The sequence below is a fragment of the Syngnathus floridae genome, chromosome 1 (genome assembly GCF_059516105.1).
Source record: "Syngnathus floridae isolate MCC-2025c chromosome 1, RoL_Sflo_1.0, whole genome shotgun sequence".
In the NCBI taxonomy this organism is placed as follows: domain Eukaryota; kingdom Metazoa; phylum Chordata; class Actinopteri; order Syngnathiformes; family Syngnathidae; genus Syngnathus; species Syngnathus floridae.
Window position 1 is genome coordinate 5,550,968 of NC_142413.1, and position 24,385 is coordinate 5,575,352.

The following is a 24,385-nucleotide window of genomic DNA, read 5'->3' on the forward strand; positions in this document are numbered from 1 at the left end:
GCCCGGCGGCACCTAGTAAACTGGAACGTTGGCGCGGTCCGCGGCCGTGTTCATCCTCCTCACGTTAAGCTCCGCGGCGAGGCCTCGGGATCGCTTGTAAAAAGAAAGCGAGAGCTGGCGGTCCATGAGGAAGTTGTGGTAGAGGGTGGCCAGGCGGGTGCACAGCACCAGCTGCCACTTCTTGTTGCCCACATCCATGGCTGCGGCCAGGGCAAAATGGTAGTAGCCCGCTGCATCAAAAGGGTCCTGGAGAAAACAAAAACTAACTCTGACCAAAAAAAGTCGATCAAATGCCTTCTTTTTGACGTTACGTCGAGTATACCCATTTCTTTGGGTGAGGGTCCCTTGTTGGTCATATTTTCATTTGTAGGCAATGTGGCAAATATTTGCCGACTTCATTCTTTGCTTGCCCCGCTGCCTGGCCAAACAATCACACTTTGAGTCCAAAAATCCAGTACCTTCAGATCGTAGAAAAGGATGTCCCCCAAGGTCCGGTATACCCTGGCGTAGTAGAGGGCTTCCTCGTCAAACTGCAGAGGGGCCGGGCAGAGGCTCAGAGTCTTCAGGTAGTAGTGTTCAGCCAGTTCGCACTGACCTAAACGGTGGTACAAGGAGGCCAGACGATGGTAGGCCACTCGCTCGTTCAGGACCTCACCTGCACGGAGCGTGGCCGGTCGCCACGAAAGGCAAATCTAACATCAGACCCTTTCCTTGCGCAAATGAAAATGCACTAGGACTTGGACCAGTGCCATGTGGGCTGCCATAAGCAAGACGTGCAGGTAGTGCCTACCAGAGATGGGGACTCGAGTCACTGCGACTCGGACTCGAGTCGACTCGAGTCACTGCGACTCGGACTCGAGTCGACTCGAGTCGCTGTTTTGATGACTTGTGACTTGACTTGACAAAAATAAAAAAAAAAACATGAGACTCGACTTGGGAGTTAAAGACTCGGGACTTGACTTGACTTGAGACACGATGACTTGAGTGTTATTTAGTTTATGTTTTCAGTTTGAATATGAAATTAATAATACATTTAAAAAAGTAATATCGATAACACGGTAGGAGCGCAGGCTGAGAATGGCGTTGTCATGATTGGATCGCTACCCTGTCAATCAATCAGTCGTGCCCTCTCTAGCTACCTAACGTGTTTATTGGAGAATCACGCCCCTTTATATCAGACATGCACAAACATGTCAGCGGGAGCGGTGCCTTCGGCTATCGGAATTACCTTTATGACGGCAAAAGACGGACGGCACAGTGCAAGATATGCAACAGAGACATTTCAGACAGCCAGACGACAACTTCAAACTTTGTCCGTTTGAAGTTTATAGAGCTCGGGTTTCATCTGTAACATCAACCAGATGTTACAGATGAAACATGAAAAGTTTCTAATGCTCTTTAATGTGTTTCTTCCTTCAGATTTTTTTCAGATTATTTTTTCATATTTGCAACTCAAATGTGTCGGACACTGTCGGCAGACGTTCATTTGTTTGGATTGAGCTGTCAATCATTGTATGAGGTAATGTCTTCTTTGTTTGATTCCATGGTGTATTTTACTGAGTATCAGTAATTACAGTGCAAATCCAAATTATTGTCACATGTTTTAAACAGGTTCGACACATTGGACAATGATGGTTACTTAAAGTTACTTATATCTTGTCTTTTCACGTTACTAAGATCAGATTCTGTGGGTAAAATTGCAATAATAAGGTGACTTGACTTGGACTTAACCTATTTAAGGACTTGGACTTGACTTGACTTGCCCAAGAAAAAAATGACTTGGGACTTACTTGAGACTTGAAGGTTAAGTAAGACTTGAGACTCACTTGAGACTTGCACATGTGTGACTTGGTACCATCTCTGGTTCCTACCTAGCTTGACGCTGATCTCCAGAGCGCTGTGAGCAAATTCCAAGGCTTCTCCGTATAGTTGTAGTTGGAACATGACTTCTGCCAGCTTGTTGCACAGCCTCAGCCTGCTCGAAACGGCGCCGCACCTGTCCGCCATGGGAAGAGCGCCATCCTGCGTCAAGGGCAGGCAGGGAGCACAACGAATGAGCAAAGCTACCAAATTCAATCAATCCATTATCTGTCTGTCCAAAACTCGCAAGTTCTGTTTTTGTGCTCAGGCCAAAGTAATAGAAAGATGACTTTACACTACCTTGGTGCCACGGAACCACAGTTAATCGAGAGGTTGCACAGTGATACAACAAAATGGTGCTTTAACGCCATTTCGTAGCACGTATCCCAGTCTTCCCTGGCAATATCGCAGTTCAATTTTTGCAAGGGTATTCCTGCCTAACTTGAGGACCAATGACTCATGTAGCAATAAGAGCGAGCCAGGTGATCCTGAAAGGGGGATCCTTCCATCTGTGGTCCCTTCTCAAGGTTTCTCCTATTCCCCTGTTAGGGGTTTTTGAGTTTTTCCTTGCCCTTTTGGGAGCTTAAGATCAGGGGTTGCTTTGAGAATAATTGTCATTTTTTGGCTATGTGAAGCCCTTTGAGACTCTTTGTGATTTAGGGCTATACAAATAAACTTGACTTGACTTGGCCGGGAGAAAAGAGAGAGAGCGAGCCGGGAGAAAAGAGAGAGAGCGAGCCGGGAGGAGAGAGAGAGAGAGAGAGAGAGAGAGAGAGAGAGAGAGAGAGAGAGAGAGAGAGAGAGAGAGAGAGAGAGAGAGAGAGAGAGAGAGAGAGAGAGAGAGAGAGAGAGAGAGAGAGAGAGAGAGAGAGAGAGAGAGAGAGAGAGAGTCCAAACATTGTTTTGGGGGCACGTACCCTGTAGTAGATGATAGCCTTGTCTTGATCATGGCGACTGTTGAAGAAGATATCTCCAGCAGCTTCCTGCATCTTCAAGATGAACTTGTTGTCTCCTGTGCTCAGAGCCACATTCAGTGCGACCTGCCCACCACATGAGACAAAAAATGTGTGCGGGGGAATTTCACTCATCCACAGTGCAATTCGGAATCAATCTTCACAGCTCGACAAGACAAAAATAAATTCAACAAAATTCATCTAATTTGACCCAAAATGCCAATTAGTGCCTATCTGCATTTGGGTCTGACCAACAAATCAGAGGACAGAAAAACGCTGGTGATGTCGTGGGCCAGCTGGCAGCTGTACTCCACACCTGTACGTAAAGTTCCACCAGTTCCGCCTGGCCGAGGAGGTGGTAGATCTTGCCAGCTTGAAGCCATCCGTACGCTTCCTTCTCACTCAGGCCCAGGTCGATGAAAATAGCCAGACTGCTCTTGGTGTGGTCGAGAGCCGCGCGATAGGCCCTACGTGATGATGTGGGAGCTCACGTTTGGGAGAATTCCACACAGGAACGTCAAGCGGTCGAACCGGGTGGGGAACCTCTGCGTGGCCAGCGAGAGGAAGAGCTGGCTGATGGCTTCCAATGTGTCACCCTCCCGTTCTCGGTCGGGTGTCCCTTGAAGCAGTCGGACCTGGTACTGGCTGTAGATGACGCGCCGGGCCCGGTCCGGACTCTCCCACTCATAAAAGTGGCACAGACGTCTTACCGCCATCAGCTGGCCTGGCAAATATTAACATTGGGATGATTTGATGTTGTCGTCGTCTGAATTCATGTCTCGTTTTGGCTATGAGAAGGTCCTCTTTTTAGCAACTTACAGTCTGGGAGGTTGGCTTTGATGGCCAGCAGCAAAGCCCACTCGTAGCATCCTTTCCCAAAATGCATCCGCCGCTCGTTCACCCAGTGTTGACCCAGGCGCAGGAGCACGGCGACAAAGGTCGTCTCGTGCCCTCCGTCCAGCGAGGAAAAGAGCCGCACGGACTCCATCAGGTGCTTCCGTGCGACTCCTTTAGCTCCGGCCTTGAGACACAGCAGGCCTTTGTGAGGAGAAGCCATTGCCACGTCGTTTACTGCAATTCCACTCAAGTCATCATCGGAGGCACGCTAATAAGCAGATAAGTTACCGAGGTTGGCAAGCGCTATCGCTCGGTTGGGCACGTCTTTGTTCTCCTGGCAGATGGCCACGGCGGCGTGGTGGCTCTCTGCCGCCCTGCGAAGGTCACCCATACAACGGAGAGCCACGCCGCGCATGTTGAGCACCAACCCTGGACGCCAATCAAAAAGTTAACACTCAAGACATGTGGGCCAACTTTCATACGTGACTCGGAAACTCGAGGCTGGCTGGAGTCGAGTCACGTGACTCGAGTCCTCGGGTTTTGGTCAAAAGCAGTAACGAAAATCCAGAGACCTTGTGTCACGTGATTCGAGTTGTCGGGTTTTGGTCAAAAGCAGTCACCAAAATCCAGGGACCTCGTGTCACGTGACTCGAGTCGTCGGGTTTTGGTCAAAAGCAGTCACCAAAATCCAGGGACCTCGTGTCACGTGACTCGAGTCGTCGGGTTTTGGTCAAAAGCAGGAACCAAAATCCAGGGACCTCGTGTCACGTGACTCGAGTCGTCGGGTTTTGGTCAAAAGCAGGAACCAAAATACAGAGACCTCGTGTCACGTGACTCGAGTCCTCGGGTTTTGGTCAAAAGCAGGAACCAAAATCCAGGGACCTCGCGTCACGTCACTCGAGTCCTCCGGTTTTGGTCAAAAGCAGGAACCAAAATCCAAAGGCCTTCCAGCGGCGTGGCGCAGCACTCCGGCAGAGCTGCCAAGACCGAGTCCAAGACGCGCAGTCCCACGCTGGGTTGAACATTGTGAACTGGTTGGTGAATTGAATGGGGTGCGAACAAGGAAAAAGGTTAAGAACCACTGGCGCGAAGGGTAGTCGTCATCTTTTCTTTCTTTTGTCCCAATGATCTATGTGGTGGCTTTGAATACATTGGCTAATTCTGCAGATTTTCTGCTCACTTTTATAGTATACTTCAACTGGGACTGCTATTGAAAACCTAGATACTCGCCATTATTTTTCAGTGGTGATGATGGTCGGCAAAAGTGTCGAGTTTGAGCCAACTGCTATGACACGGCGCTTGCATTTCAAGTCTGCACTCGAGCAAGTCTAAAACGATTTCATGTCTCAAAAAAACTTAGAGTCACTCATCTCTCAAGACACCATTGAATGTGTGCAGGGTGAGAAGTGGAGATAAATCTCAATAATCCAAACTGCCACCTCACCGAAGAGCATGGGGAAGTCACGGGCCGGTTTGCCATCACCCACCAAAATGTTCTCTGGACAAGACTTGAGAAACCACCTGCGGAAACATCACATGAATGCCAACGGCCACTTTTATCACCATCGTCGCGTGCGCTACGGCTTTCATTTTTGGTGCCGGTTTTACAGTCAACTTAAACGAGAATGACTTCCAAAGATTTTTACAGGTTACTGTTGTGATTTTTCTCCGCCCCCACCTATCGGCAGGAGAACCTCATCTGGAACCCAGTAAAGCTGCGCTCAACAGAGCTACACTGCATTCTATGTGCCTGCTGTTTTAACTCACTGATGAAAAGGTATCACAGGCTCCAGCGCAGGTTTGGCCCCGGTGCCGTCGGACAAGCAAAGGACTGTCCAGCCCGAGTTCCGGAAGGGAGGCTCAAAGAGCGCGACGTCTCCCTGCTCCAGGTACAGGTCGGGTCCGGAGGTGCAACTATCAAACATCCGACTGGCGGTGCAGCGAGCAAACACTGACGCTGACGACACAGATCATCACAACTCGCTGTTTGCGATCAAGTGACACTCGAAGGGATTCGTGTCACCTGACTCGAGTCACCATGTGTCAGGATTTGCAGATAAATATGTATAACAAATGTATCCACTTCACTTTGACTTGAAGTCATGTTTTGGATGTCATTTTAGACGACTGTATTGTTTTGTTGTTGTGTGTTTGTTCATGACTACCACCCACTTTGTACCTTCTTCCATGAGGACGCACGTGTAGAGAACATGAAGAGTGTCCTCCGGAACGGAAACTTTGATTCCAAGATGGTTTTCCAAGGAGAGGAGCCACAACTCCTTGTCAAACAACAAAAGCTCCATGCAATGACCAAGCCGGCCTATGACAAACACGATATGAGAAGCGCACGAAACATTTTTGGGGGAGAACAGCACCAATATTGCCAACGTACCAAGTGTGTAGTGCGTTGCGAACATCCACACTTCCTCGAATGTTTGGAACGTGACAAAAATCACTTGGTCTTCACGGTCAATGGCAACGAGGTGAGCAGACAACTCCTATTTGACACAGTTTTTGCTGCTTGCTGATTTCCCCCGAATGACCTTCCGAGTGTGTTTTTGTGACGTACCTCAATGAGAGTGCTGAGCTCAGTGCTGTCAGCCTGCTGAGTGCGCAGTTTCCCTCGCAGCATTTCCTGCGACTCCTCGTGTGCAGGAAGACGCTCGTGACCCGTGACCGCATCCAGGCGCACGGGCAGAGCTGAAAGTGCACAAAAGTCAGGGATCATCATCCAAATCTCCCTGCATGCCTTCGAACGACATCAGTCGGTTTTAGCATCCATCCATCCATCCATCCATCCATCCATCCATCCATCCATCTTCTGTACCGCTTTGCCCACACGGGATCGCGGGCGTACTGGAGCCTATCCTAGCAGTCATCGGGCACTTGGCGGGGGACACCCTGAACTGGTTGCCAGCCAATCGCAGGGCAAACAGAGACAAACAACCATCCGCACTCACACCTACGGACAATTTGGAGTGCTCAATCAGCATGTTTTTGGAATGTGGGAGAAAACCGGAGTGCCCAGAGAAAACCCACGCGGACACGGGGAGAACATGCAAACTCCACACGGGGAGGGCTGGAGGTTGAATCGAACCCGCACCCTCCTAACTGTGAGGCGGACGTGCTGGCCAGTGCGCCACCGAGCCGCCCGTTTTAGTCACTAAACACCACAAAACAAAACAGGCTGTATTTTGTTTCATTGTTCAATTGTGTTAGAAAACAAACAACAACAAGTTAATCATATGAAAACATGCATTTGCCTGTTGTAGCTGCACTTTGATACACACTTTAAGATTAATGGGTGACTTCCGAGGGTAAATGTGTAATCTACTTGAAATGGGCTCACATGACATGTCTCCAGCTGGGGTCATGCGTGCAATGTGGAAAATAAAAGAAAAAAGGTTAGTAACCTGTTGGAAGGTTCTCGTCAGATGTTCCCTTCAGAGTGGCAGCAACACCTGGAGGAAGACGGAGAGGAAAAATAAGAAGACAAAGATGTATTTGCTTAAATTGCCGCAGAGCCGTTCGCCGAGAAAGCAACTAGGATTAATGGGCATTGTTGAAAAATGCGTAAGAATGGCCCGTGACAGGATCGGTTACAACATAAAATGGATAAATAGATTTTTTTTAAAAAAGTAATTTTTTCATACCAAGTCGACTTTGTCGTCTGCTTTTTTCCATCGCGTTCACTTCTGCTGGTCACTTCGACACAGAAGACACAAGTGAGCGTTTCTCTGAGAAGGAAACAAGTGTCAAGCCCACAGCGGCTGCTCTGGCTCTCCAAAATAAAGGTTAGTTCACTAGTCAAAGAAAAACTTTAAATTCATTACTTTATTTTCTGAAATGAAATGTTGCGCATTTAAAAGGAATCCTTACCTTCACGTTTCGACTCTTACATTGAGCCTAGACTCCTCAATTTCCTGCTTACGTGGACTGAAAAAAGGAATGCTTCATTTACCCATTTTGACAAAGATTTACTCCTCATCATTTTATGTGGCCCGCGAAAACAAATTGTGCATCAAATTCGTGTGTCATTACTAGAATTGCAAATTGTCTTCACTTTTAATATCTTTTTTTTTTTTTAGTATTTGACCAGTTTTTACTCGTCTGTTTTGAAAACGAGTTATTTGTCAGTTTGTTTTGTAGTTTTTACTGTAGATTATATACAGTACAGTACAGTGTACTCCATACAGTCCAGCATGCCAGACCACTGGGTGGCGCAACAACATCATCTCGAAACACACCGCGATTCGAATTTGACGCTGGTGAAAGCAGATGTTTAAATGATTCCTACTTCAGAATAAAATGCAAAGATTCTGTTTTTATTCTTCGGTTCCACGATCGTAACAAAACTAAAACGAGCGACTAACAAAAATATAACTTCTTCGTACAAAACCCAACGAACCGCTGCAACCGCTGCTTGGATGCCCTCCCTCAGAGCTACATTTCTTTTGTTTTGACAACCCACAACCGGTAGTAGCCTTCTTTTCTAACTGCGAGGCGCTACCTTGATGCCCTGTCAAATCAGGAGCTGCCGGAAAGCTGGGGCCCTGTCAAAACAATGCAGTTTAAATGGCGTCTACAATTTAACGGGAAACGCGAACGCCCCCAGCTCAATTTTTGAGGTGCCACCTTTTGATTAGCGACTCGACTCGCCGCGCCACCGACGCTTTGTTTGCGTTTCCCCGACCTCGCGCGGATGTTTTTGTTGGCTGCAGATGGAGGCGGCTAGCGAGCGCCTGCTCTTGACGTAGCCTGCCGCAGGGGATCCAAGAGCTGAACGAGGGGAAGACAGCGAGCGACAAACGGAGGACATCCATACGCGCCTCGCTCCTGCTTCCGCCCGGGCGCCGAGCCCCATGGCCGACTAGCACTCGCTTTCCGTTCTGTCATGGCTCCGTGTTCCGTGGCGGCGGCCTGCCGCAGCCTGGCCCTCTCGACGTGGCTGCTGTCCTTTTGCTTCGTCCACCTGCTGTGCCTCGATTTCACCGTGGCCGAGCGGGAGGAATGGTACACGGCTTTCGTCAACATCACCTACGTGGAGCCCGCCACCAAGACGCTGCGCATCGACAAGTCCGAATGCGGGCGTTACGGGGAACACTCGCCCAAGCGGGACGCCAAGGGGGTAGTCGTCCTGCCCGCCGCTCCGCACGATCGCCAGGCCTGCGACCCCTCCACCCCGTTTGTGGTGCCAGCCCAAGCCGGTGCGTGGGTGGCTCTGATCGCCCGCGGCAACTGCACGTACAGGGACAAAATCCGGCACGCCGCCGAGCGCAACGCCTCGGCCGTGGTCATTTTCAACGTGGGCTCGTCCAATGCCAACGACACCATCACCATGCCTCATCCGGGTGCGCCCACCGCTTCCTTCTCTCACGCTTCTTCGTACCTCTCACGCTTCTTCGTACATATCTTGCCAGTATCGCCGGAATTTGGTGCGATATCTCGGGGTGAATCTATGATGCTCTAGGGAAATCTCTCTCGACTATCGTCAGAGCAAGCAATTGATCAACAATCCCTCAAACGGGAGAAGGAGGCAAGAGTCTCAGCGTCAAATCAGCGTGTTGTAACTGAAGGGACTTGACGAGTCACAGAAAGGAAGGGGGTGGACGTCCATTTGGGACTGATTTGACAACAACATTGAACAGTTTGCGATACAGGCGTTCAAGTGTTCAGAGCGGGTCGAATCAGGTTCATCTGTAAAAGTTGCAGATCAGTATTGGTTCATCCTGAAGTTTCACCTCAAAGCCAGACAGGCCAAACCTTTTGGGGTACTTTTCTATGTAGCATGTTTTGTTCCGTTTCTATCAAGTGACACTCATGGTAACTTGTAGAAATAAAGGCAAGGCGAGTGGAGCTGTCTGCAAAGGAGTAAACGCTGTAACAAGCATCTTGAAACGAGAACGTTGCTTGCGGAAGGTGTCAGCAGTCGAGACGTCCTCAAGCAATGTTGCCACTCAGAATTTGCCCTCTGACCTTTTGAGCTGTCCTTCTCCCCTACTCAGGCACAGGCGACGTGGTGGCCATCATGATTCCGGAGCCCAAAGGTCGTGAGGTGGTGTCGCTGCTGGAGCGCAACGTGACCGTCACCATGACCATCACCATCGGGACCAGGAACCTGCAGAAGTATGTGAGCCGTACCTCGGTGGTCTTTGTGTCCATCTCCTTCATCGTGCTGATGATCATCTCGCTGGCCTGGCTCGTCTTCTACTACATCCAGAGGTTCCGATACGCCAACGCGCGAGACCGCAATCAGGTACAACTGGGATGGCCACACGGGGGCTGATGGCAAACGCATATTCGTCACCTGATTACCAGAAAGATATATATATATATTTTTTTTTTAATGATCATGTCAACTATAGAATTTTGAGTGAACTATTTCAGGAACTCTCACAGTCGAAACATGCCACAAGATTGCGCCAAACTAAACAATGTATACATTAGTCAACAATTCCAAGCCTAAGTCACCATCCTCCTCTCCAGCGTCGCCTCGGTGACGCAGCCAAGAAGGCCATCAGCAAGCTGCAGGTGCGCACCATCAGGAAGGGCGACCAAGAGATAGAGGCCGACTTTGATAACTGCGCCGTGTGCATCGAAGGCTACAAGGCCAACGACGTGGTCCGCATCTTGCCGTGCAGGTATTTTACCCCTCTCGTTATTTTTGAATTCCTATTGGCGGGAGACAGATTTTTGTTTTGCACTGCACGATAGTATAACAGATACAATGTAAAGTACTTGTTTAATGCGGCAATCCAATTTAGTCATTCTTTGCAGATAATAAAGAATATGTGCCTACGAGTACTGTTAAAACCACAATCGCCAATGCTAACCATTAAATAGGGCTGTCCATTAATAATCAGCATTGAGCTCGAGGGTGTTTGGTTGCTCTGACAATAAAGCAAGTATATAAACTTCAACTGCTATTGACCTTTCCATTTAATATCCATGAAAAGTTGACAAAGTTCTCCAGCGTAACTTCCCTGGAACGCTAACCCTGTAAGAATCTGTGTCTGTGTGTAGACATTTGTTCCACAAGAGCTGCGTAGACCCGTGGCTCCTGGACCATCGCACGTGTCCAATGTGCAAGATGAACATCCTGAAAGCACTGGGAATCGCTGTGAGTACGACGGCGGACCAGAGAGGGGAGGGGGTAATGGGGGGCTCGTGGCGTCATCATTGCTGTCTATCTACCAGTTGAACGCAGACTGCCTGGACGACCTGCCGCTGGATTACGACCTGGCTCCGGGCGGCGGAGCGGGGCCCCTAGCGCTGGAGGCCGTAGTCTCTGGGGCGGCCAGCGACGGCACGCTAAGTGAGGGAGGCTCTTCTGTGGTTCTGGACCCGGGGGTACGACGCATGGGACTCCCGCAGGACTACCACGACCCGCCAGACACTCTGAGGGACAGTCCTATGACGGCCACCACCGACACTCACACGGGTCAGCCTGCCTCTCGATGAGTCACAGATGCAGTAGAAGTCTATTCTTTGTGTCTGCATGGCTGTATTACGCAGTACTGCCTCCCGGTGGCCAAGGCAGGTATACCGGAGCGAGCAGCACAATGAATTGGAGTGTTTGAACGCTTTCCGTCTTGCTACCTGCAGGTGAGTTCCAGCCGATGGTGAGCAGCGTCTCCATGGCATCGCTGGTAATCGCCGTGGAAACGGGTCTGTCAGATGAGGAGGGATCCGTTCAAGCATCTCACATAGGGGACAAGTCCTGAGAGGAAGCGAAACCCCCCCCAAAAAAAAAATCCAAACAAGCAAAATGGAAAAAGTAGTTCTTTGAGCTTGGCCTACTCCCAACCGGCACCTCAACCACACCACGTTTTCCCCAAAAACCTGGTTACAGGATGGAAACAGTAGACTCGTCAACGTGTATCCCAACGGCGTTCCAAAACTCCAAATTTCCTCGGGGTTACGCTGGACTTCCTGAATCCAAAGAGAACAAAAAGCATTGATGAGAAAACGACTGAAAGCAAATCCCTCTCCAGTCACGAGGTTGCCAATTTTACATTTGGCTGATGAACGACTGCTTGGGACTTGACATGAAAAGATCCAAGGATTACGTCCTGTCAGGTTCAAACTTAATGGAAAAGGAAGTCATAGAGAAGAGAGAGACTGGTTTGTGGCAAGTCAATATTGCAACTCAGCAAGATTGCCCAACTCGCTTGAAATTTACCAGCTATTTGACTAACTTTTTTTTTGTCAGAGAAACTTGGGACTTGCACATGTGATTCCTCCCACTGGTGATTGTCTGCGTCATCTGCCTTTTGTGGAATGTTCCAGGACCTGGTCCCGCTCACTTCTCGTCCTACTCCGCAATCTCGCCCAACGAGGCCACTGGGTGAACATTTGTGTTGACCTTGTAGTTGCTCGTGTGTGCGATTGTAGTGTTGCTTCTCCTTCCGTCCCCAATAAGATGGCAAGAAATGTTGGTACGGCGAGCAAGCAACATTTCTTCCTTAGTCCCATCGCTGACAATCAATTTTTTAAAGTTTTTCTCTTTCACTGTTCCCGCCGTGACCATGGGGAGAGGACAGAGAGGCGGCGCGTAACGACAAGCGCTCCAGATTGTCATCTATTTTGCTATCAGACGAGATGTTTATTTTTGTAATGCCAGAAAGATGAAATCGACGCCGCTCCCGCCCCGCCCCACCCCTCCTCCTGCTGGCGGTGTCTTGTACATAAAGAACGACGCCAAGTGACGGACATCCTAAAGGTCAACATTTTTTCCCGTGTTGAAACATGAACTTGCACAGCTTGGATCCAAAACAAAAGTGGTGTGAAGTTTTTTTTTGTGGCACGTCACGCAATATTTTCAGGCCAAGTTTTCTGCCAAAATGAAAGGAACAAATGCATCAAGCAAGAATCCCAGTAGCGGTTTTGCTTTTTGTTAAATAGATTTTTGGCACCATCGGTTTTGTGAAGCGGCAATAACGCTGTTATTTGTATACGAGAGCATTTCAAGTCTGACATTTTACACTCTCTCGGTGCGTCATAATAAAAATTTCACAGGCTGCAAATTTCTTTCAAGCTTGCTGGCAAATGCAAAGGATTTTTGTTGTTGTGGTCAAAGCTTATCTTGCTCCCCGTTTATGTGAGCACTTGACCCCGGTGCCGAGCTTGTTCGCTGTAATATGTGACGACGACAACTCATCGTCACGGCTGCTTTTTCTCTAGTGAATGCTGTTCGAATTAAACTTCTCTGTTGTGTTGTATGCGTTCACGCGTTCTTATTGGCTGAGACTTTTTTTTTTTTTTTTTTTACCAGCGCTAAAGTAACAAAAAAATAACGCCTTGGCCACTATTTTTTTCAAATTTGAGTTCATTTTAATGTTTGGAGTTGTTTAGCAGCTTCACATCAGTGATGAAGATGGAGGTTTGTGTTGTTTCATGTGTGCAGATCAGTCCATCATCTTTGTGCTATTCTGAAAGACAGTGAGGATACAGAGTGTTTGACCTTTGACCTCTAGCTGCTCCTTTCTCCACATCCTTCACTCATGACAAAGGCTGAAAGTCGACTTACCAGTGGCCAAAGAAGCAGTTGAACTAGAGAGAGAATGAGGAAAAAGACAAGTGTAACCAAAAGCAATTTTCTTTCTTCAATCCACTGACTCATTGTTACCTTGTTCTTGCTCTTTTGGCTTCGGCAAACTTGTATCGCAGCAGAAATGCGGCCACGGCATCAGAAACCTTCACACAATCATGACTACCTTTATTTACATAATTCTTATTTATTCCTTGTAAGATGATAAAACAAAATCCCCTGTACTGACATACTGATGCACTCAAGCTACAAAAAAAAAAAGTTTAAGTCCAAATATGGACTGCACCAATGAACTGAGTGGTTTCTTACTTTGTCTGGTTGGTCTTCTTGCACTGCATGACCACAGGGCGGCAGCACCTGCATCATGAATTTACCTGCGGAACACACACAAAGCCTCAGACGGTGATAGAACGAGGGGGAGGGGGGGGGGGGAGATGATTTGCAAAGCCAACTCTGGTCCTGTAAGGATCCACAACTATTCTGTGGCTACAAATCATTTTCTTCCTATGTTGTACCTATTGTAGCCACCTTGATTCCACCGACACCCCCGCCCCTCCCCCACCTGGGCTGTCACTCGTGGGCGGCGTCTGACTGACTTGCCTGACAGCAGCAGGTGCCTGTGAAGAAGCTATCACCATGGAAACGAGAGTAAAGCTGTACAAAAGAGGAGAGTTGACTGTCTACAACAGGGCTTAGCTAACTTCCGGATGTTTGGATGAACATTTTCCAAGGACCCCCATTTAACAGAGGCAAAAGTTGCCTTTGATGGTATTTTTCTGCACACCTTGCATCTGGCCGATGGTCAGGTCCCGGTCCAACCGGTCTATTCCTGCTAACAGAAGAAGTTTGGGCAGGTTGCAGGCCAGAAAAAGGTTGGAGGTCCCCCGAAACCAGCCGTCCCAGTACTTTTCCGACTTGGACAGGTCTATACGCCATTTGTAGATGCTCTGCAGACAAAGCCTTGTCACCTTAGTCTTATGATGTCAAACGTGTTTAAAAAATAACAAGGCTGATAGCGAAAATGTAATGCAAAATAAAAAATAAAAAAACATCCAAAAGCCTAGTGTGGTGAATTTTTTCAACGTAGCGTATACGTCAGACAAAATCATACACAATGATGTCGTTATACCTGGCCTTGTCCACCGCCGGCCTCCGTGGCGGCGTTCTTCGCATCGTCGACGTAGCTTCGGTCATAGAATTCCTCATTCCGGTCTTCCACCGCGTCTTCCCTCGTTGGGCCGGCCCCCTCCAGGGTGTCGGCCTCCTCCGCCTCACACCTGCCACACAGCCACAAGTTCGCGTGCAGCCGAAGACCGAGTCACACAATTAACGAACCGAAACCAAACCGACCTTTTGATCTGACCAACCATCGACACTCTGGCAGATTCCAAGTTTCGGATTTGTCCACTCTTGACGCTTGAAGAACCAAAGGCAAAGGTCTCAATGGCAACGAGGTCTTGCGGTCTACTTCCTTCCATGACTGCTCACCTCCACTCGATGGCGTGGTCCAAAGACTTGAAGGACTTGGGTCTCCCCTTCAGGAAGTTCTGTATGCTGTGAAGCGCCTCCATTGCACTTCCTGCCCACAGAGATCATGGCGGAGGTACGTTTTGGACCCGATCACACCCAAAACAGGACCACAGCCTAAACGTGTTTCTCCACAATGTTGAAATTTAAATACATACGTAAAACTGCAACGACAAACAAAGCCAATGTGCGATGACCCAAAATTAAATGAAAAGGCCTTACCCTCCACCACGTCGATGGTCACGAGTCCAACAGCGGTGGGCATCAGCTCATTACTGACCACATGCACAGCGATGGCGCCGCCAACGCCGTGGCCAACCAAGATGACGGGAGGAGGAATCTCCCCGTGGCAGGCCCGGACCACGTTGGCGACGTCGCTGTGGGCGGCATGTACAGGTTGTCTGGTTAGCGGCGGCTGGATGACAGGCTGGCCGCTTTTGTGCACACGTGTTTCCCTAGGTTGGAATAGTTTGCAATATTATAATCCTTTCTGGTTCTTGTGCATTTAGTTTTGTTGTCCGTTTCTGTTAGCACAGTGAAGGGAACCAGGAGAGCACTTGCTACGTAGCATTGCGTAGCTGAGTGACAAGAAGGTGAGCATCAACTGGCGGCGAGTTTCAGTGCTAGCCAATATGGTGACGTTGTTTCTAGGCAACACACCGTACGTGAACTCCAATTCCCAAACGACTGCTCAACCTTCCTCCCTTACTTACGGTCGTCGTAAAACCAGCCGAGGCAAAAAAATATATATACTTACATTCCAAATCAAACGTTTGTGACGTAACTACCAAGAGAAAGGACATTTTGCTTTAACGTGCAAGTGTAGATTTATGTTTACGAAACTGACTTTTCAACCTAAATTGCTGATAAGTTAATTGCGTACCTGGACATAGTTTGAGTGGAGAAGTCGTCCGACTGGCGGACAAGTGTGTCACCTTTACAGGAGGACAAAATCCACTTTATTAGGACTGGAGCTGGCAAATAGTTTTTATTTACCATTCTACACTTTAGTCTTAAATAATCACAGTTGTGATTTTGCATAATACCGCAAACAATACATGCGAGACTCACCGTGCCCCCTGAGGTCCATGGCAAGAACCTGGCAGCTCACTCTGGCAGCAATGGCAGTCTACAACGCACAAGAGTCTTATGGCGAGTCCTGGAAGCATTTCATGTTCCGGAACAGTTCTGGAGTCACACTTACCGTAAAAACTGCCCAGGACAGGGCCGAGTGTCCTCCTCCATGCAGAAGAACCAACAGGGGGCCCTCATGTCCAGCTTTGTACACCCTGAAGATGTCTCGGCCGTCAGCCTGGACCACACTCACGTCCTCCATCTGCTCAAAATACTCCTCCCATGACACGGGCGAGTAGTCCAGGTTTTGGCCCACGTCACTGGTCCACATGCGGGCACACAAAAAGTGACAAATTCTCACACTGGCGCCTTGAGATAAAAGCTCTTGTTGGGCTGATTCTTTGCTTTGACTTGAAATTTGACAGCAGTCGACTCGACTCACTTAAGCAGCAGTTTGGCAAATGAGCAGGTGTGCAATTATACTGCCTCCTGGTGGACAAGGCAGGCACACCAGGAGGAACGCCACATTGAATTGGATTGCAGCACTAGCTCATGAGGCACAATCTATTGAATTCTTGACATTCTATTTCTTTGTTATGACGCCATTATTTTGATCAGGACTTGATTTTCATTATTGAAAACAGAAATGCGCAAAAATTGGGGTGCTTCCATTCATTTCCACAGGGAAACCTGATCTGAGATACTTGCACAAGAGTTTGAGGTTTTGAGCGCAGTCACTGAACGAATTCAACTTGTATCTCAAGGCATCGCTGGATCTTGTCCGAGTTCCGGAAATGTGACTTACTGCTCCTTGTCCAAATTCTCCTCCCACATGTTTGCTTCTCAGCTGCTGTAGTGGAGCCAGACCTTTCTCTCAAACGTCTCTCCCGCGCTCCACGACGTTGGGCAGAAGGGCCGACGTCCATCCAGCGAATAAGATGATGACGCTCCGTGAGCGCTGATACGCACAGCAGAACAATACCGAGTCAGCTGGTTGTGTCAGGCAGCATCTTGGCGGCGGCGGCCCATTGGCTGACGGCGACAGGAGTGGGCCTGCAGGTTGACGCACTTCAAACTTTCACGTATGTCATTTACACTTGTGGCAGAATTTACAAACTGGATGCCGTTCTCAAGAGAAAAATGACTTTGCAGGCATTGATTCAAATGAAGTTACAGGGCATTTGTTCTCAATCCATCAATAACTGAGGGCTAATGGAAACCCATGAAAATTATTGAGAATGATTAAATCAGATCATTAATAAGTAAAACCATGCTGCCACCTGAAATATATTTACAAGAGACAAAAAAGAGAATTATGCCTAAACAATGGGACAACTCTACCTTAAAAATAGCTAGCTTCACCCCACGAGCTTGATATTACAGGAAAATACTCGTCGTTATTTTACAATCCCTTAATCTAGGGATATGTTCTCTAAGAAATGACCATAGTAATATATTAGATATTACAGCAATTTACAAAATGTCAGTAGCACTCGTGGAAGTTGATTTGTGTCTGCATGTCTCTACGAGACCCTACTGCCTTCTAGTGGCCAAATTGGGCACACCAGAAGGAGTACACACTGAATCAGATTGTAACTAAAATCATGATGCACATTCTATTTAATTAGATTAATACCCCATATTTTTGTGATGTAGAATATTTTCGCTCAGAGGAGAAAAATTTTTTTTTCCCGCTGATGGTCTTCAACGAACATCCATTAATTTTAATTTATGTTTTGACTTACTACCGTGGTCACGAATCTAATTAAACTTGTATCTCTTGACATCGCTGTTGATCTGAATTTCATTTTTTTGCTGTTTTCCAACGAATTTGAAAAGGGTTAAAGTACAGTTAAAGTACTAATGATGTGTTATAACTACACAGCAAAGGCTCCTAAAACTCAAACAAGGCCGGAGGGTTACAAGTCCCCAATTAACAGCATTGTTAGACAACTTCAGCACGTACATTTCACTTTCCTTTGGGAGTGACCCATACGCAGAGGCAGCAAACATTCTCCTCAGGTGTGAATGACAGACAGTATCCTAGTAACCAGTCGAAGCCGACTTGTGTCCTCAATTATCCATAAAATAACTAAATACCGGGAAATCCCAGACTTCCTTTTCCCAAGCCACTCACTTGGTCCAGCTCTTGCCCCGCCCCCCCCCCCCCGTCACACCCAGTTCTTTAAAACAAAAAAAAAAAACAAAAAAAGGCACAGTCAAATAAAAATCAAAGTCACATCTCTGCATTTAGAACCAGAACAAAAGCACTGTGTACTAAGCTGACCTTAGCACCCATCAGAAAATGTAGCTAGTAATTGTCATTCCTGCCATCCGCGACTATAACTGAATTATCTTTATTTGTCAAGGGGTCATAGATCGAAGTTTTGTTTTTCTCCATGATGAGTGCAAAATGAGCATGACACCTTGCGCACGGTATCTATGTGGACCATGGGTCAGATCTGCAGTTACAAAAGCGAGTTGCGCACCGCCGTAAAACAGCACACGCGTGTAATCCCTCCTGCAGCGCAGCAGTGGCGGCAGCAGAGCTTTGTGTTTGGATGACAGTCACACACACGCCGATTGTTGCCGCGCCCGGTGAGTGAGCCTTTCAATTCCCGTGTAACGTTCACTAACGCTTAAGTTGAAAAATGGAGGAGGGGCAGAGATCGAAGTTTGTCAAATAAAGCGGGCTTAGAATAGATTTTTGGAAGTTTCTCCCCTGCCATGATTACGTTTGGTGCAAAATCTGTGAATTTGTGTCTGATGCCGATAGCTGAGCGCTTTGATTCGGGGCACAAAAATGGGTGAGGCAATCGTTCGAAGGGAGATGGCCAATTGTGCTGACATCAGCGTTTTGTGTCCCCAGACGATTTTGAAATTGAACGGCGCTCGTTCATTGTTTCTACATTGGTTGACTCAGCCTCTGTTACGATACTTCAACGGTCAGGAATGAGTTTTGTTTTGCATTTTGTAGGAGGGCGAGCGAGTTATGATGGAACTGCAGCAGACGAACGCAGTCAAAGAGCAGGTACCTCATTCCGACGCCACAACAACTAGAAGTTCAGTTGACGTCTGCATATGTGTGCTTTTTCTTGTTCAGTGCGCAGATGCGCCGCAACGTGGCGCCGCGGTTAGCTTTCACAACATTCACTACAAAGTGACTCAAGCTCAAGGATGTTTATGCTGGAGGAAGAAAAGGAGCACCAAAGATATCCTGATTGACCTCAAGTGAGAAACTCTTTTGAAACGTGGAAGCGAGCGTCCGTGTACGTGCCAGAGGAGCAGGAAGGAAATGCGCTGGGCTTTAACCAATAAACACACTCGCGAATTGTTCCAAGAGAAGCGGAATGGGTTCGGTTCTTCCTATTCCAGTTTCCATCCAGCATGCTCGTGGTTTTGAAATGACAAAACGTCCGTCCCTGTCACGAATGTCTGAACGAAGGCCGCACCCGGTGTGTTTTACGATCCAGCCCGTGTAATCATTGACCAATTGAAGCTAAAGGTGAAGGCCGGTTCAAGTCAATGCTCACGTGTTTACAGCTCGTTCCCCTGCTCTCAGTTTTTTGAGATGATTTTGAAATCACAACCTGATGCCTACAAGTAGACGAGCCGAAAATGTGCTGCCCTCCACAGTGGCATCATGAAGCCGGGCCTCAATGCGATCATGGGAGCAACCGGAAGTGGAAAGTCATCGTGAGTGTCGTCAATTGGCAAAAATGTCACCAAGCCACATTCATCATCACCACCACGCATTTGTTTTTGGGGGGTGGGTTGAAGGTTCCTAGATGTCTTGGCTGCCCGGAAGGATCCTGCCGGTCTGTCGGGAGAAGTCCTCATTGACGGCGCCCCTCAACCACCCAACTTTAAGTGTCTATCAGGGTACGTGGTGCAGGTGAGACCCAAGTACCCCTGCCTCTTACAATCCATTGCAAGTCGGCACGAGAACTTCTGGTGAGCACCACACGGGGAAAATTTTTGCTGCTGCTTTGACTTTGTAATCAGATTTCTGTAATTTGCCTGAGTTTTCCGCCACAAATGTTTCGTCCAATACCCTTCCTTAAATCACCTCTATTTGATTTGAACAATCGAGTCTGAAAACATTCGAGAGCGTCAGGTCAATAAACACAATAGCTTTAAGCGTACTGTGATCCAGTGACCTCGTCGTAATGTTGCCAGTGCCACAATTTGAAAATGAGGTATGACGAGACAGAGACATATATGTAAAGTGATCTGGGATAACGAGGCGCGGGTGAGAAAAGTACCATCAGAAAAATGTCAGGGCAAGAAAATGTACGGGGCGAAATATCATTGTCTTGTCAGTTGCTTAGATACGGTTTTGTGACAATCTGTGTAGTAATGTCTGTTTTATGTCGGACCGCCATCAAAAACGTTTGCTTTGCGTTGGGTGACAGGATGACGTGGTGATGGGAACACTGACAGTCAGGGAGAACTTCAGCTTCTCGGCGGCGCTCCGTCTTCCGTCCAGTGTTTCTCGGGCAGCCAAGGAGCAGAAAGTGGTCCAGCTGATCCAGGAGCTCGGACTGAGCCGCGTGGCCGACTCTCGGGTGAGGCGAGGCATAGGTCGGTGGTCGTCCTGCGTTCTAACGTGGCCACGGTGCGCAGGTGGGCACCCAGCTGATTCGAGGCATCTCCGGGGGCGAGCGGAAGCGCACCAACATTGGCATGGAGCTAATCATCGACCCGCCCGTTCTCTTCCTGGATGAACCCACGACCGGCTTGGATGCCAGCACCGCCAACTCTGTGCTGATGCTACTCAAAAGGTGCCTGCCCACGCACGGCAACCAAAAGTCAAATCGTTGGGAAGGAAGACAGACGATAAGTTCAAAGGGTGGACAGAGAAAACGGAAACAGGAGAGCCCTCGGGGAGCGACAGGAGAACAATAAGCACAACGACAGCTGTATCAACAGCATCTCAACCTGCCGCCTCAATATTTTTCCAGGATGGCCAGCAGGGGACGCACCATCATCCTGTCCATCCATCAGCCTCGCTACTCCATTTATCGCCTCTTTGACAGCCTCACTCTGCTCGTCAACGGCAGACAGGTCACTTGCACCAATTCACGTACAATGCGCTCAAGTGACTTCTTACACTGTCGAAATACTCACTCAGGTGTACCACGGGCCGGCAAACAGCGCTCTGGACTACTTTTCAGAAATCGGTAGGAAGCGCGCCGGTCTTAGCCGCGTTTGCTTGACCGAGGCCTGACGTCCGTCCCCCTTTCCTTTCTCAGGGTACATCTGTGAGCCTCACAACAACCCTGCAGATTTCTTTCTGGACGTTATCAACGGAGACTCCACCGCAATGGCCGTCGGCAACATAGACGGAGAAGGTGTGCTGCCAAATGAATGCTCACGTTTTGTTTTTTTCTTTTAACCCGCTTCTAATCCTCCTTCTAGATTCGGACTCTGTGTCGAGGGAATCGAGGACAAACTGGTGGAGGAATACAGAAACTGCTCTGACTTTAAGAGAACCAAAGCAGAGTTGGGTAGGGACAAAGGGGGGGGAGGGGGGGGGGGGGTCTGCATTACAGCAAAGACACAAAAAAGCAGAAAAGTAAACGGCGCCTCACTGTCTTCCCTCAGAGAGAATTCTCCAAGGTAAAAAGGCGAGCAGCACCGCTCGCTCCAGAACCATCACCTACAATACCAGCTTCCTGACGCAGTTCCGCTGGGTTCTTCAGAGGACCTTCCGCAACCTCCTGCTCAACCCGCAGACATCCATCGCTCAGGTGAGACTAGTCAATAGCGTCATCGAGGGAGAATGAGAGGAACTGCAGCTAATGGAGTTTTTGTTTAGGTGGCAGTCACGTTGTTCCTGGCTCTGGTTGTCGGAGCCATTTTCTTCAACGTCCAGGAAGACCAGAGCGGAATCCAAAACAGGTTACAGGCCCTTCTTGTCCTTGAGGCCAAACCCCGTTCATGGATCACAGTCAAATCGTCCTCTACCATCTACTCTAGCTTCACCTGCTGGCAACTCTTGCCTTATTACCTTCCTCTTCCAATTGATTTTGAAAGTATCCAAACTTGTGGCACCCCAAGCTTTCTCTCCAAACCTTTCCGTCTGTGCTGTCCCTCCGATGAGATCATTCTCGTTCTCGTCCATCGTCAACACCCCCAAAAGTATCTCAGCAGCTTCAACCCAGCCACCCGATGCGTTGTGTACTGTTTTCTGGTCTTTGCTACCGTCTCCAAACACAGCTGGTTGGCCACCTTTGCAGGTTCGGCGCCCTCTTCTTCATCACCGTCAACCAGTGTTTTAGTTCCTTGTCGTCGGCCGAGCTCTTCATCGCCGAGAGGAAACTCTTCATGTGCGTGCAACACAGAAAAACATGGCGACGCGTGAAAACGTGCAACACCTGAAGATCTCGCTCGCTATCTTTGCAGTCACGAGTACATCAGCGGCTACTACCGGGTGTCGGTCTACTTTCTGTCCAAGATCCTCTCGGACATCGTGACGCTGAGGACCATCCCCGCAATGGTGTTCAGCTGTGTGGCCTACTTCATGATTGGTGGGCACTACCGGCTGTTCTCCTTTTTTTGGTTTACGGACGGCTTCTCGCCATGGTTTGGTTGACGCTGATGAAACGCTTTAAAATCCACGTCTGGATTGCGTGCAGGCTTGAAGCCAACGGTGGAGGCCTTTTTCCTCTTCATGTTCACCGTGACTCTGGTGGCGTACACCGCCACTGCCATGGCGCTGGCCATCTCTGCCGACCAGACAGTGGTGGCCATCGCCAACATTTTCATGACCATCGCCTGCGTCTTCATGATGGTGAGGCTCACATCAGATGTCTAGGTGCTTGTAAACGGACAAATGACCAATACTGGGCGTGTCCTTTCAGATCTTTGCGGGCCTGCTGGTCAATCTTCCCTCCATCGTCAGCTGGCTGGCTTGGTTGAAATACTTGAGCATACCTCGCTATGGTCTCGGTGTAAGTCAGACACACATAAGCCCCACCTAGCGTATGTCACTTGACTCTCTCAGTCATCCAGCCTAATTCATACGCAAGATTTTGCAAAACATTTGTAAGCACACATACAGTAAGCAGCACACATTATGTCCGGGTCCCCAGGCTCTGCAGGTGAATGAGTTCTACGGGCTGGACTTCTGCCGCAGCCTCAACAGCAGCAGTGTCCCCCCAGGGACAATGTAAGAACCGTTCAAATGTCAGCAAGTGGTGAATGTAATTTTGGAAGATGTGGAAAATTAAGTCTAAAAGGTCCTGAGGGAATTGAAATGGTTTAGATTTGAGAATTTCTTGTCCTTTCAAATGAGCTAACAAAATCTACATGCCAGTGAATCAATGCTAATGTGCCCCCGTAGACATAAAACGTTCGCATGACTTACTTTTAGATGACTTCATTTCTTTTCCCACGAGCATCAAAAATAAAAGCGCTGTCTGAAATCTTACAAAATGGACCGCATTCGAGGTGGCAAAAGTTTCAAGCTCAAACGTGTCCTTCTAACAAGCGCACCTGTTCCAATCAAGTAAACACGTTCATGAGAGTGCGCGCACACGACATCCTCGGCTGGAGGCTACAAAAAATAGCCGCCAGGTGACGCCATTGCTCCGTTTTTAAATTTGATTGCGCTCAAGCACGGTATTGGCGCCGACAATCTGAATCGGGTAAATTATTTGTGAAGCATTTTGCATAGTTCTTGCATCTTCAAAATTACAATTTTTGAAGAAATTATAATATAGCCACGTTATTATATCTTCAGACATTGACGAACTGTAAAAAGTTCCATTCCTTTCGATTGGATTTGTGTGCGTGTGTGCGTGCGTTTGCGCGCACGCGTGCGCGTACGTGAGAGAGAGATATTTGCCTGAGTGTCATTTGTTTTGTGACTTTCTCCAGTTGTAGGGGCCAGGACTTCTTGGAGGAGCAAGGCGTGGATTACTCGGCTTGGGGCTTTTGGCAGAACCACGTTGCCCTCGGGGTCATGACCATCTCCTTCCTCGCCATTGCTTACCTCAAACTGCGCTACATAAGAAAGTTCACCTAGACTATACTGGACATGCTTGGAAACAAAAGCAGATATTGAAAAAAAAAATTGCGGGTGGTGAAGAAAATACTGGTGTCTCTATTTGCACACAAAAAATATAATCGACACATTTGATTTGCAGTAATTTCATTAATTGTACTGCCTCACATTCTGTTATTTATCAGTTAATAGTTTTAACTTGACTTGTATTTTAGTATCTAATTGACAAATATGCATATGTACTGTATAGGTTAGATTTGTTTTTTTAATTGGCTATGTTTGGTTCCACTACTTCAGTTTTAAGCTGTCAAGTTTTATTGTACCGTCACAATAACAATAAAAAAATAACCATGTGCTTTTTGTGTGTGTGCGTGTTTTTTTTTTTTTGTCATCTACACAGACATAAGTGTTATTGTTTATTTTCTGTATGGCGGGGAGTTAAGAGCCTGCATTTCACTGATGAGCGCAGATTCGAAAGCTAAAAATGGATTCTAAAGCTCAAAATGGTGACGCGAACATCTTCACTTAGTAACCGAGCTGCCCCGCAATCCTAGTACTGAAATTACAACCGAA

General features: G+C 48.1%; 4 protein-coding genes across 16 annotated transcripts; 2 read left to right on the forward strand and 2 right to left on the reverse strand.

The window, feature by feature from the left end:
* Positions 1 to 94: 94 nt before the first annotated feature.
* Positions 95 to 9,171, reverse strand: LOC148403617 (SH3 domain and tetratricopeptide repeat-containing protein 1-like). Of its 5 annotated transcripts, XM_088371907.1 has the most exons (16): positions 7,304 to 9,165; positions 7,064 to 7,111; positions 6,220 to 6,350; positions 6,043 to 6,148; positions 5,830 to 5,970; positions 5,418 to 5,607; positions 5,095 to 5,171; positions 3,939 to 4,079; positions 3,633 to 3,851; positions 3,357 to 3,537; positions 3,130 to 3,280; positions 2,778 to 2,900; positions 1,872 to 2,022; positions 501 to 655; positions 323 to 418; positions 105 to 246 (listed from the first exon to the last, which is right to left on the reverse strand). In XM_088371907.1, exons 1-15 carry the CDS (start codon positions 7,332 to 7,334, stop codon positions 353 to 355), a joined length of 1,911 nt encoding a protein of 636 aa, XP_088228033.1. In that variant the 5' UTR covers positions 7,335 to 9,165; the 3' UTR covers positions 105 to 246; positions 323 to 352. The 5 variants fall into 5 exon arrangements, 4 of the variants coding, with proteins under 4 accessions (XP_088228026.1, XP_088228014.1, XP_088228033.1 ...); XM_088371900.1 differs by having other exon boundaries at positions 95 to 418; XR_015857712.1 differs by having other exon boundaries at positions 323 to 655.
* On the forward strand, positions 8,152 to 12,871 carry LOC148403618 (RING finger protein 150-like). 2 transcript variants are annotated; one of them, XR_015857717.1, is made up of 6 exons: positions 8,152 to 9,001; positions 9,656 to 9,906; positions 10,137 to 10,291; positions 10,674 to 10,770; positions 10,848 to 11,186; positions 11,256 to 12,871. XR_015857717.1 is itself a non-coding variant. In XM_088371943.1 (6 exons), the coding sequence occupies exons 1-6, from the start codon at positions 8,545 to 8,547 to the stop codon at positions 11,372 to 11,374; spliced, it is 1,323 nt and encodes a 440-aa protein (XP_088228069.1). In that variant the 5' UTR covers positions 8,153 to 8,544; the 3' UTR covers positions 11,375 to 12,871. The 2 variants fall into 2 exon arrangements, 1 of the variants encoding a protein (XP_088228069.1); XM_088371943.1 differs by having other exon boundaries at positions 8,153 to 9,001; positions 10,848 to 11,091.
* On the reverse strand, positions 12,738 to 23,323 carry LOC148403619 (protein phosphatase methylesterase 1-like). Of its 8 annotated transcripts, XM_088371980.1 has the most exons (14): positions 23,174 to 23,323; positions 16,607 to 16,854; positions 15,932 to 16,121; positions 15,799 to 15,856; positions 15,611 to 15,662; positions 14,950 to 15,182; positions 14,689 to 14,779; positions 14,551 to 14,616; positions 14,330 to 14,477; positions 13,985 to 14,147; positions 13,510 to 13,574; positions 13,279 to 13,346; positions 13,180 to 13,202; positions 12,741 to 13,081 (listed from the first exon to the last, which is right to left on the reverse strand). In XM_088371980.1, exons 2-14 carry the CDS (start codon positions 16,633 to 16,635, stop codon positions 13,077 to 13,079), a joined length of 1,191 nt encoding a protein of 396 aa, XP_088228106.1. In that variant the 5' UTR covers positions 16,636 to 16,854; positions 23,174 to 23,323; the 3' UTR covers positions 12,741 to 13,076. The 8 variants fall into 8 exon arrangements, 7 of the variants coding, with proteins under 7 accessions (XP_088228084.1, XP_088228101.1, XP_088228118.1 ...); XM_088371958.1 differs by having other exon boundaries at positions 12,738 to 13,202; XM_088371975.1 differs by having other exon boundaries at positions 12,738 to 13,202; positions 16,607 to 16,876; positions 23,174 to 23,320.
* LOC148403620 (broad substrate specificity ATP-binding cassette transporter ABCG2-like) lies at positions 18,263 to 24,165 on the forward strand. Its single transcript, XM_088371930.1, is given in 20 exon segments — positions 18,263 to 18,399; positions 18,779 to 18,832; positions 18,905 to 19,032; positions 19,438 to 19,497; positions 19,582 to 19,696; positions 20,217 to 20,369; positions 20,428 to 20,585; positions 20,766 to 20,868; positions 20,936 to 20,984; positions 21,057 to 21,155; positions 21,223 to 21,240; positions 21,243 to 21,311; positions 21,409 to 21,554; positions 21,623 to 21,705; positions 22,044 to 22,133; positions 22,210 to 22,334; positions 22,443 to 22,597; positions 22,668 to 22,757; positions 22,899 to 22,975; positions 23,686 to 24,165. Coding segments are annotated over 19 exon segments (1,905 nt in total). The 5' UTR covers positions 18,263 to 18,399; positions 18,779 to 18,793; the 3' UTR covers positions 23,834 to 24,165.
* Positions 24,166 to 24,385: the final 220 nt, after the last annotated feature.